The sequence below is a fragment of the Ciona robusta genome, chromosome 10 (assembly GCF_009617815.1).
Source record: "Ciona robusta chromosome 10, ASM961781v2".
Lineage (NCBI taxonomy): Eukaryota > Metazoa > Chordata > Ascidiacea > Phlebobranchia > Cionidae > Ciona > Ciona robusta.
Genome location: NC_143244.1, coordinates 5,517,132 through 5,530,091, shown reverse-complemented (window position 1 = coordinate 5,530,091; position 12,960 = coordinate 5,517,132). Strand labels below are relative to the sequence as shown.

At 35.8% G+C, this 12,960-nt stretch overlaps 1 protein-coding gene and 1 long non-coding RNA gene across 3 annotated transcripts; both read left to right on the top strand.

Moving 5' to 3' along the window:
- The first annotated feature begins 265 nt into the window (after positions 1 to 265).
- Positions 266 to 6,483, top strand: LOC149729918 (choline-phosphate cytidylyltransferase A-like). Its single transcript, XM_089885819.1, has 9 exons — positions 266 to 525; positions 894 to 993; positions 1,585 to 1,701; positions 2,114 to 2,265; positions 2,810 to 2,888; positions 3,610 to 3,752; positions 4,071 to 4,250; positions 5,014 to 5,117; positions 5,751 to 6,483. Exons 1-9 carry the CDS (start codon positions 379 to 381, stop codon positions 5,818 to 5,820), a joined length of 1,092 nt encoding a protein of 363 aa, XP_089741945.1. The 5' UTR covers positions 266 to 378; the 3' UTR covers positions 5,821 to 6,483.
- Positions 6,484 to 8,458: 1,975 nt separating this feature from the next.
- LOC149729917 (uncharacterized) lies at positions 8,459 to 12,955 on the top strand. 2 transcript variants are annotated; one of them, XR_016385919.1, is made up of 4 exons: positions 8,459 to 8,823; positions 8,959 to 9,280; positions 10,185 to 10,286; positions 10,876 to 12,955. It is a non-coding gene; the product is annotated as an uncharacterized LOC149729917 (long non-coding RNA). The 2 variants fall into 2 exon arrangements; XR_016385920.1 differs by having other exon boundaries at positions 8,459 to 9,280.
- The last annotated feature ends 5 nt before the right edge of the window (positions 12,956 to 12,960 follow it).

The window sequence follows — 12,960 nt, the reverse complement described above, 5'->3', positions numbered from 1 at the left end:
ACTTGTCCAAGGACACACGCCAAAAATGGTAGCAACGCCATGCGCCGAACCCGCAACCTCGACCTAGAGGAAGGCGCCTAACAAATTACCTCAGCGCCGACATTGCTTGGACAAATAACTGCTAGAACTTTGTTTTACCAAGTCAGATTTACCATTAGAAACTTATCGTGCGCCGTTTATTTACTTACAGCTGCTGGTCGCTTCAAAGTGCGATATATATGAACTGGAATAACCCCGATTGCCTTTTTTCTTTCGTAATCATAGGGTAATTGCGTCACCAGACAACAAATGCAAGAAACGCTCGGTTTAGTTGTTGTTGTTTTGCAGTGAGTTGTCTATGTGGAATAATTTATTATCGTTAGCACCTTTGCAAGCGTGATGTTAGTTAAAACTCCACGAAAACGATCCAGCAAAAGGAACAGTGCTTCTCCAACTGAAAAGTTGGACGAAAAAGACGACGATGTGCATATTTTGAAACCAAAGCTTCGAAAAACTTCATTGGCAAATGGGTCAACACGACCACAGGTATTTTAACCAAAGTATATTTGGTGCTAGTAAAGAGTCTTCCCCCCCCCACCTTATTTGCTAACCACTAACCCCTATAACCACTAACCCCCTAACCATCAACACCTAACCCCCTAACCTAGGGGTTACTGGTTAGTGGTTAGCAAATAAGGGGGGGGGGAGATTCTTCACTAGCACCGTGTATTTAAAAGCATCCTTCCGGGTATCACATTGTATTAGTTTTACTGTAAATTAAACATATGTTAACCTTTTTTTCCTATACTAATAAACATATTACATTTATATCCTTGTATGTTTGTTGCCAAAACATTAAAAACAGCAATATACTATATTTATATACATATATATCTTTAATATTTTTATAACAGGGTTTATATAAGCCTGCGATATTTGCTGATGATGCAGAAAATGGACTTTCCGAACCTGAACCATATGTTCGAATATCTAAAGAAGAAGCAATGGAAGAAGGTTCTGCATTATGAATCATTAGTTTATAAATAATTTGGGTTTTTTTTATGTTTTAACTGAAACTTGAACCCAGTGTTTTATGCTTTTACACTGTTTGCATGTTTTTGTCCAGTAGTTGTCTTGCCTATTTAAGAAAATCAAATCTATAATAAAATTGATAAATTATATATATTCTGTAGGTGACAATTAAAATATAGATTACCAGTGTTTTGATCTTAAAATTCTCTATAGACCTCACTCATAAGACTGATATGAGATACCCATTGTTTTGTTATTGGTAAAGTCCAGCGTTTGTGTAGAAAACTAACTTTCAAAAAAGGGGGGTTTAAAAACGTTAAACATGTTTTACTGGTCTCCAGCTGAATAGTTACCTATTCTGTAATATAAAATTTACTGTTAAAACTTGTAAATTAAGCTCAATATAATATATAGACTTTTTTTTTTCTTTTTTACCTGGTTACATTGTTACCTGGTTAATCCTGCCAGTAGTGATATGCTTGTTTTAAAGATTAGGCCATGCAAGTCTAAGTACAAGCTCTTGTACAGCGACACTCTGAATGGCTCATTAAATCATACATTCTGTCTGTACAGGCAGTAGACCTGCAAGGGTATATGCCGATGGTATATATGATATGTTTCACTCTGGACATGCAAGAGCACTAATGCAGGCAAAGAATTTGTTTCCAAACACCCATTTAATTGTTGGAGGTATGTACTATATGCCTGCTAAAAATTCAAATATATAAATGCATTACTGAAAAAATTATGTACTGTTTTTCGCTACTGTATGGTAGTATAAGTCATAAAGTTCATATTTTGTTCTCTAATCGATGAAGTATTAAAAACTTAATGTAGTGGAAAATTCACAGAAAAGTTTTGTCATGGCAGTGTATACCCTTTTTGGTATATGATTCACTTTCATTTGGTTCACTTGTGGTCTATTCCAAGGGGAATTCTACATTAGGGGGTAAAATGCCCTTTTTAACTCTCTTTCTATTCTACTCTGTATGTGTAGGGTATTTGAGCTCCTATGATTTTGTCCCAATTAAGCCCATTACCCCTAGATTTGCCCATTCTTATTTTCCAAGTACTTGACTGTGTTTATTTGCATTGCATACAGTGTGCAATGACGAACTGACTCATAAGAACAAAGGGCGCACTGTAATGTCTGAGAGAGAGCGTTACGAAGCTTTAAGACACTGTCGGTACGTTGATGAAGTGGTTCGTAACGCACCTTGGACTTTGGATGAGGATTTTCTTAAAAGGCACAGAGTAAGAAATCAGTGTTATTGGTATCAACATTGGACTTTAGTAAAACATAGCAATTGGATTGCTTAAACCTTAACTTCCAAAAATATCTTCTAAAAGTATAGATGTTCATTCCATTGTTTTGTTATCTCTGCATAATAAAGTATATAGTTAATCAAATCTTCACAATGCCACGGTAATTTCCGTTTTGTTGTGAACAAATTGTGTAGACTGTTAGCTTTATAATTACTTGTGTACATTATATTGCATAGGCAAGTTTATATTGTGTATACATTGCATATCAAAGTGCTTTTGTTTAATTAAAATAATATTAAACATTTTAATAACATTGTTTAATTTCCACAATTCATTTTTAAATTACTCAGATAGGTAGAACTTAAGCAAGATAACTCAAATTTAATCAATATTTAAAAAGCTGCATTTTTTTAACTGTAAAATTTTTCTAACAGTTAAAATCAACTCAAAGTATCACTAAACATGCTGTAGTCCCAACTGTATGATATTAATATATTATTTATAGTATGTGTAATGTATGTTGTTGTTATAGATTGATTTTGTTGCTCATGATGATATCCCATACGCAGCAAGTGGTTCTGAGGACGTATATAAACATATAAAGGCAGCAGGTGACACATGATACTTACCATGAGTTGTCATATTAATAAATTTGCCTATTCAAAACTACTGTATCTGTATGAATATGTTAACTGTATATAAAAATGCAACGGGTAATGATAATAATAATGAATGTAGTTATGTATAGACAGATGGGTGCCGAACCTGGGGTGGTTGGGTAGGCAGGCCAACCCAGGAATATTCTTCCCTCATTAATCTGTTAACATATGAACCTTGGATGGGGTGTCTAGCTAACCCTGCCTCCCCTGTGTTTTTGGTGGTTTGGTGCCTATGTCTAGACACCTATACTTATAAGCTTACATCTGTCTCTTTGACATTTATTCAGTATATTGTGTATAGTCTGTATAGAATTATATTACAGTACTGTATCATTACAATTTATCAATCGCTCTAAAAAATTTCACGTATCTGACCCTGATCTGGTGTATAAAGAAATACAGCATGGATCTGGTGCTACGAAAAGACGAACAGACAAAAACCAAGTCGAACCAATTGTATAATAAAATATATTTTTCACATAAACAGCATTGTCAGTCTCTTATTCGAATATAATTGAATGTAACTTACTTTATCCTCATGTGGCCGGAAAACGACAGTCGTTATAACAGGGGCATTCATACACCTCATGTCAGCTTACAAGTTACCTTACAAGTGAATTTATTAATTTAGCTTACAAGTCAATTTATTAATGATTTATATTAATTTCCACAGGCATGTTTTGTGCAACCCAGAGAACTGAAGGTATCTCAACATCGGATGTTATTACTCGGATAGTGAAGGATTACGATGTTTATGTGCGACGTAATTTACAGAGAGGATATTCCGCTAAGGAACTTAATATTAGTTTCATAAGGGTAAGTTCTCAATATAGAAAAAATTTCTTGTATAATAATAGGTACCCAATTTTTTTTTTCGCTCTATCATAAAAATAGTCTAAATTCACCAATTTTTAACTTTTAATACAGGCGTAGGTGCCAAACCTTTAGGGGTAGGGTAGGGTATGTAGGCCATGGAATGCTATACATTGCATTAATCAGTAAACATTACAACTAATAAGTTAGATTTGTTTCACAGAAAAGTATGTCTTGACTATCCCTGCCTCCCCTGCATTTAAAAAAGTGTGGCGCCTATGGTCTATAACTCTATATAAACTTAGCTTTTATATTTCTTAGGAGAAAAAAATCAGTGTTCAAAACACGGTTGATAATGTAAAGGACAAACTAAAAGATATGGGGGAGAAATACAAAGAGTTGGTTGGAAAACTAGAAGACCAAACGCACGAATTGCTTGATAAATGGAAGGAAAGATCAAACGATTTTGTTCGTAACTTTATAGAGATGTATGGAACAATGGTAGGTTAATAGTTAATACGACCGTATGTTTTGTTGTTGTAGCGGGGTCTGAATCACACTTAATTCGTTTTCTCATAAGGGCTTACCTTAATTTTAGGGTTTGATTTTACTTTTATGTCTGTTTTACTCATGGATCATTTCATAGGAATTTGCCAACCGGCGTAGTTACCCGTAGTACCTATTTGTGGTTTGTAGTAGTTTGTGTGTGTGGTCTTGACCTTTTTAATCAACGGTTACGCCCTGAACGTCAGCGCTCTGACGACTGGACAATGACCTGTAACATAGCATTTGCTGTTAAAAGCAACATTTTATAAGTTTGTTTTATAAGCAAGGTGTTGCGGATTGTATTTCTGGTTTTATAAGTTGGGTGGCCTTGATTTTAATTGGCGGTTACGCTAAGAAACTTTGAGCGATGACGACTGGTCTATGATCTGTAACGTAACACTTGCTGTTTAAAAAAACATTTTGTACTAAAAAATAAATTATTACAAAATGGGGTTTGGCAAAAAGTTATTTTCTGACCTTTACTGTAATAACAGTGCCTCTGTTGTAGAGTTTTGTGTTTCACTGTGAATAAATAAATAAAGTCACTTGTTTATCCCCATTGGGGGAAAATCACTTGTTTATCGCCAATAGCGTAGCGATCAGACCCATTCCCCTGCCTCTCTAGAATAATGCCAGGCCTCCTAAATCCTAATGTACAAAGACACCAGACACTCGATGTTTTTTGTTAGTTATTTTTTTAATGATTTTTTTTACACAGAACCAATACAAGGAACAAATAATAGAAGCCATATCTCCTGGTCGTATGAGCCCTACAGCATCACCACAAAACAGACTTCCAATTGCTGATACGGAGTATGAAAGGTATTAATACTTCTCCATTCTATATGGGTAAAAATTTGGACCAGATTTGGCCTATCACCAAACACCCAGAACCTTTTAGTAAGGACCTGGGTCCTAGGATTTAGACCAGATTTGGCCCATTACCCAAGACCAAGAAAGTGGGTTTTGACCTAGGATTAAGATCAGATTTGCGCCATTACCCAACACCCGGACTGATTTTAATACTTCTTAATTCAAACCAGTACTTATTCTACCGAGTGGTTACAGTGGTCATTACATTGGACTCTGTACTTTAACAGCAAACAAGCGGCAATAACAGCGTTTTAACTGTTTACTGTCAATCATAACTAGACTTCGACCTTATAATAGCTCCGGCGCCGAGTGCTCATAAATCTGTCATTTCAACGGCCCTTATTTATTTGACTCTAATTACGAAAACAGATGTGCAGTTTAATAATTTACAAAGATGTGCTACGACGGTATGTCATATATATGTAACATTAAGCTCTGCATGTATTATACATGAAACGAAATGTTTTTCAAAGCTTATAAAAAGTGCGTAAAAAAAATATGCACCAGTTTTTTTGTTATTTGATAGCAACTTTTTATTATGCTATGTTACTTATTTATCAATGTCAATGAACCGTGTATTAGCCCTAGGTCACCAGCATTCTTGGTAAACGAAGCGGCCGGGAACCTGCACGCATTCAATAATGAAGAATAAACCGTCCTGCCTTCTGTTTCCGAAGATCATTTTCCGAATTTTCTGCTGTCGACAAACCTTTTTGCCAACTGCAATTGAACTAGGCGACTTCTAATTCTGCAGTATGTAGTTTTGAATGGTAATTTGATTCTTTCATACCGTACTGCGTCGTGTTTTAACGATGCAGTACGTTTTTCCATACTTCCGGACCGCTCTAGAGTGATGACCAGCAAACTACAATTTCCGTTACTTGCATGGCGCTGGATGCCGTGTCGGAAACACTGTTTCATTTTTTACCAGTGTTAATCTAATTTCGTATCATAAATGAAATATGTAGTACAATGTGTATTCCGTCGTATATACTGTTCTCTTTAAGGCGAAAGATATTCTTTCTTCCATAAACTTGCTTCTCGTTATAATCCTACCTTTTTCTATCGCTTTTTCCTGGCGTTTGCTATTTTAACCGCCGGTCAAAGTCCAGCAATCTTCTAATTCTAAGTTGCTGATGTAGGCGACCTTTGAGCGGATAGGAGCTGCCACTGTGCCCGTTTCTGGACAAGAGCTGTAAATTCTGGTTCCAAATGCGTGGTAACCTATAACTGTGGCGCGGGAACGGACTAAACAGAGAAATATTTCGTGTTTTCTTGTTAGAAATGCAATAAATATATTCTATACATATAAAAATGTGGTATTTGTGTCAAAGTTCTGATAAAGAAAAACTATTTTCGGCGCTATGAGTAATGCGTTTCGGTGGATGAATGTTCTGTAGAACTATTGTCTATACGGCGATACAAGGTCCATCACTGATGACTTTGCCTTGGTTTACCACAACGAGGCGTTTGCATAGTAAATACGGAAGCTACTGAACCATTTCCCGGGTCAATTTGTAATGCATTGCTACAATAAACACAAGTTAATTAACAGTTAGCCTATCGTTTGATTCACCACACTTTAATGACGAACGTTATAATAACTTGTGTAGGCGTATGCCCATACATAGTTTCGGAAACCTGGGATCAAGTTTTAATGTAACTTGCATTGGATTTTTTCTCAAGTATGTGGTATTCTGTTGCACCTATGACCGTCACGCTACTTAGGTACATTTGACATTGTTGGTTTTGGTCTCGGCTGTGCCCATATGTAGAACTGTACTGGGGTAAGATGGTATACTGTTAGCACATGATACTCAAATATCCTGATCGTGGTTTTAACAATTAACAACGGTCTACGAAAGTCGTGTGGATACAGTTTATAATTATTTAAATGTTCTTTGTTTACTACTAAATGGAACGAGAAAATAGGACGAAAAGGTGTCCCATCTTCCCCCACCCCACTATATTTTTTGTTTATTATTGTTTACCAAAAAATACGAGAAGATCAATTGTAACAAGAAAATAGAAAGAATACATTTCCAATATTACCCCTATCCTACAATATGTCAACTAGTTCAGGAAATTGTGCAAAAATATGCGCGTCTAACATTATGTAACGAAGAAGTAATGCGTAGAATTGAATGGTTTTTTGTTGTGGTTTCCAATTGGTTCAAAAGACTTTCATTCTTTGAACTTTACACGCCATATTATACTTATACAATGTATATTTGACCAAACACTCCTTTTAATTCTTTGGTGAATTGAATGGTGGAGTAAGATAGAACATGTTTTCAATCTCTTTTCTCGTGCGATTTAGTAATAAACAAAAAAATATTTAAAAAATATTTACAGAATTATTAAATACCGTTACTCTAAAATAGCGTTGTTAATAGTTAAAAAAACGATTAGGAAATGTGAGGTTTCGGTGCTAACGGTATCCCATCTTATCTCACACTATATTTGTACAAAACCCCCATGTGGCACCGTGTAGCAAACGAAACTTCCGTTTTAAATGGAAACAAATTCGCTGGATTAAAGACGAAACGTTTTTACCAGAATGGGAATTTAGGTAACCGTATAAATTAAAAACTAAATGTACCGTACTTAAATAATTTACTCCCTTATGTATGGTATAACGGTTACGCCTTTTGTTGATTTAGATTCGTACTTCCCGTTTTCCATAAGCGTGTTATACAACAACTGTCGCTTTACCACTACGTCCCTTTAATTCGCATATGTAAAGTTTCCCGATCTTCGTTACCGTGACCAAAATGTCAAAAAAGTCGTTCTCTAAGTTGAGGTAATAGCCTGTAAGTAAAGGCGATAGAATATACATAACATTGGATGCAGCAGCCACGCTTTTTAATTGAAACTATTTCCCGCACTTTTTATACACAGTGAGCTTTAACGACTCTCGTTTTGCTGTTGATTCCCTTCTCTTCGTTCTTTAACCTGATCTATATGTATATTAATCCATACATTGCAAGACACACTTCTATATAGTACAGTGGGATGGGGGAAGATGGGACACATTTTAACTCTATTTTCTCGTCCCATATAGTAGTAAACAAAGAACATCCAAAGAAATATGAAACTATGTCCCCATGAGTCTTATAGATCGTTGCTAGTTGTTTAAAACACGATCAGGATATATGGATATTATGTGCTAAAGGTGTCCCATCTTCCCCCACCCTACTATATACAGTTATAGAGAGAAGCGACAGTTTTGATATTTTACCAGAGACGGCGCTTGAACAGTTACGGTTGATATAATGCAAAAAAGGCAAGATACGGCTGCTGGCGAACAATTTACTATACGATTTTACTTCATTGCCCGTTGTGTGTCTGCATCTAAATTCCAAAAAATAAGGCGAGTCTTTTAACTTGCCCCTTGATAAGACCCAACTATGGCGTAAATGGGACAGTGTGGTGTTTACACCAGTAGCGTCACCAGATGGCCTGTCTGTGGTGAATCATCATTTCGTGAGAACGCCAACCATCGAAGAATATATAAAGCTCCGTACCGTCCAGATGTCCAACATTAGAGAACAAGTTATTACTTTATGAGAACGAGATACTATAAGTGCAACTATGAAACTGTTGGGAACTGTGGTCGCCATTTGCTTCTTCGTGAGTTTGAAACTAAATCAAGGTACAACTCTTGCCAAAGCTCCCTGCATTTAGGGTTTGTTTTAGTGTTTAGTATTATAGATGCATGGACTAAGCTTGCCCAGTATAGTTGCATTTGAAAGGTATAACAGTAGTCGATCAAAAATAACCTTTTCAGGCTCTGGAAAACGATGCAGATTTGCCTATATGCACCAGCATAGGATAGGAGAAGATTGCCAGTGCAGTTACCGAGGCAAAGACAGGTAAATGAATGACATGCTTCTAATTTTAACACGTTTACTTCAACTGTATTTTCAGGACGTTGCATGCGATGGTTACTCGAAATACCCGGCGCAGGGTTTACAGAGTCAGATGTATTTCATTGGACGGAATGTTAAGAAAACTTTGCCAAAGAAAACTTTCCTTTGAGGATGACAAAAAGGCTTATATTTCGTATTCTTTAGACTGTAAAACATCTAAACGACCATATAATATACCTGGTAAGTCGGTTCTATAGTAAACTAGGGTGGGGTAAAACGGGACGCTTATCAATCTATTTTCTTCTCACAAATGGTAGTAAACAAAGAACTTTCGAAGAAACACAGGGTCCTCATAAATCTCATAGACCGTTGTTAGTTGTTCATCAGGAAAATTCGATATAATGTTCTAAAGGGTGTCCCGTCTTTCCCAACCCTACTATATAGCTTTTATTTATCTCGGAAACGTTAGCAAAAATCAAACTAAAACAGCGAAGAGATGAAAATTAGATACAAAACGACAGTCATTAAGACGCGTGCTAACAACGTATAAACAATACTGGTATCAAATAATGCGGGGCTGCTAAACTGATCTATATCTTTAACTGATACAACGTACTGCAATTAAGTTTAGTATGCTCAACTAACTTCTTTTAATGTAAAATAATACAAAGAGCAAAAAATAGTACATAAAAAACCTCGGAACCATTTTGCAAGCTTAGCGTGTATTTAGCACTATATTTAAACACCGAGTTTTGACAACCAAAAATATTAACGAAAGTGACAAAATAAGGTTTCTTAGAATGTCTAGAGACGCTATTATGTAGACTGCTTACAGTGATGTTTATTCAAACCCTAAGCACACTGCTGTGTAAATGCCGACTGACATGTCTATCAATCAAACTTATTCATTTTCAATGAAGGTTAAAAAATGTAAGCGGCGCGATGAAAATAGGATTTATTTAAGGAAGTTAAAATAAATTTACCTATTTTTAAATCGTTTAACACTTTAAAATTCATCAATATTTGCGATAAAATTTGCCAAATTATACAGATCTTATGTTTTATACGCTAAAATGCATAATTCCTTTTTTTTCAAATCAATCCTTGCGAGATTTGCGAGTTTCAATGTAATATTTTTATACAGATTTGCCGTCCGGTTTGTATATTATATCCAAATGGCAAACTGATAACAAGCATATGATCCTGGAAGACCCGGAAGATTCCCCAAATCCAATTTTCCGTTACGGTAAAAAATAATATTTTAAATCCCTTTAAATATAATGGACTGGGGGAAGACGGGACACCTTTTGCACGTAATATCCAAAAATCGTGATCGTGTTTTAAACATGGTCAACGGAAGTCGTAAAGACACGATTTTATAATTGTTTGTATGTTCTTTGTTCGCCACCAAATGTGACGAGAAAATAGAATGAAAAGGTGTCCCGTCTTTCCCCGCTCTACTTTTATTTAGTTAAAAGTTAAAGCTATTTTGAAAGATTTAATAAAGATTGAGCCCAACTTTCATTTATCCTTGCTTACCAGATAACGATATTCGTTCAGATGTGTTCTGTTTCATAGTCTTCCTGCCAGCTTATGCGGGGGGTGGTAACCAAGAATCTGTCATATATCAATATAATGTATATTCGCTGTTGAGAAAATTTTCTCGGAAATTTCGATAATTTGTAAATTACTATTCTCTAAATTTCATTTCGAAACGGGTTACAAAGTAATGTTTTCCTACAAGCAAACCCCCCAAAAATTCCTAAATTTGATACATTTTGTGATAAATAAATCACTGGTTTCGCTTTTTGCTTAAAGAATAATTTCTTTTCCAGAGTTGTGAACCAATGTATCGTGGGCGGAAGAATTATCCAGTTATGCTTTTGCCGTAGGCGGTATTATGATTGCTTATTCCCAGAGTCCGTATATAAACATGTTTATATACGGACTCTGCTAATTCCCACCTTTTCTGTGTTTTACTTAATCTGATCTTCGATAGTGTATTCGAACAGATACAAAACAATACGTAAATGTTATTTCATTTGGACTTGTAAAGACTACAAATAGCTGCCTCAATCTTATAATTTCACACACATATATATATAGCACTCTTATATACCGTAATACTTAAACGTATTTTATTTCCTATTTACCTACATATACCGACATATACGGAATTTTAGTTGTAGAAAATGCATTGATGTACATGAGCGTATATACCAATCATTAGCATTTACGAATAGAGAATTTGTACATATAGTAGAGTTAATGAAGACGGGACAACTTTTCCACATAATACCCAAATATCCTGATCCTGTTTAAAACAACTAACAACGGTCTATATGGAATTCGTGAGGATACGGTTTTAAAATTCTTTAACTGTTCTTTGTTTACTACTAAATGGGACGAGAAAATAAAATGAAAAGGTGTTTCATCTTCCCCACCTTACTACACACTTGCTGAAATAAAATTTCCTACAAATATTACTTTGTTTTATTATGCAATTTAGCGACCAGACAGCAAGCTAAAATCAGTTATATATGTCCTTGGGCAAGACACTTTACAGCAATTGCTTCAACCCAGTTGTTCCTTGCGGGTTGTCTGAATTATCAGCCATAACTTAATCACCCACCAAGTTACTTGTGAAAGGTATAACTCGTAAGCGGGCACGGGTGTATAAAAGAAAACACCCTAGTTATAACGACTATGTCGACCGGCCTTGACCGAGCTACATTTATTCACTCATCACTATATAGTAGGGTTGGGAAAGATGGGACTCCTTTTTATTCTATTTTTTTCTTCCAATTTAGTAGCAAACAAAGAACATACAAAGAGTTATAAAACTGTATCATCACGATTCCCATCATGGACCGTTGTTAGTTGTTTAAAACACGATACGGATATTTGGATATTAGGTGCTAAAGGTGTCCCATCTTTCCCGCCCTACTATATAATAAATGAAGTACTGAATTACATATACCCGAATGACCATAACCCATTGTATACGAGTATACAGTCGTGTGTATGGAGATAGATTTGAATTGACACGATCGCCATTGTATTGCCATATTAGAATGGCCTGTATTAAACCGATCACCCCATAATGTAGTGTTATTGGTCTTAACCGCTTAGATTTGCATGATATGGATTTTTCAGAAAAATATTGAAAGGCTAAATGTTGTGTATAGGGAATTTTGTCTCCCACTTGCAACTTGTCTATACTGTTAGAAATAGCGGAGTTATTCCTGGAGTTTCCGTCTGAATAAACGGATGTCACTTGCTTTATTCTTGCGTAGCGTCGGGCAACGATATAGTCGTTATAATTCCGTTGTTATGTTTCATACACCTCGAGTTACCTCGTAAGTAACTTTATAAGCGATTGTCTTTTCTGTATGGCAGACAATTTAGTCAACACATTATAGTGGCCGCAAAGAACCTGGAACCCATTTCATTCGGGTTGGAGAAAAGACCTCTGTTCCAAGGCCCCTAAAGACGGGTCATGTGTCACATGACGGCAGGTTTTAACCGTGTCAATAATTCATAGTACAGTTACATTTGAGCCGGTTTTTACAGCTTTTAAGGGTTTGTTACGCCCCATCCCCAAAAGTAAACGTATGACGTTAATGCGCATGCTATACCTTTTGTTATATTAGGGAAAATTCTATCAACAACATCTGAGTTTGGGATCGAGAACACTTTGCCATTACACGCACATAAAATGAAGGACAATAAAATTCGTTGTAACAGATCACGCGGGGTGTTAAGATTTAGCCAGAATTCTAATGTCCCATCACATCCGGTCTGACGTAGCCCGGCAATGTAAACTGTAACGCGTGTCTTTTTATACAATAAATGTTCATAACTGATCAGTGGGGCTTTCGTGTAGATTTGTTCTACTTACGAGCGCTTGAATGAATAAA

What these genes read in the sequence shown, in the direction of transcription:
- LOC149729918 (XM_089885819.1), top strand. Translation starts at nt 379, where the DNA reads ATGTTAGTTAAAACTCCACGAAAACGATCCAGCAAAAGGAACAGTGCT. An exon ending in TAGAGATGTATGGAACAATG is followed by an intron (nt 4,251 to 5,013) that starts GTAGGTTAATAG and finishes TTTTTTACACAG; the next exon opens with AACCAATACAAGGAACAAAT. An exon ending in GCTGATACGGAGTATGAAAG is followed by an intron (nt 5,118 to 5,750) that starts GTATTAATACTT and finishes ACCGTGTATTAG; the next exon opens with CCCTAGGTCACCAGCATTCT.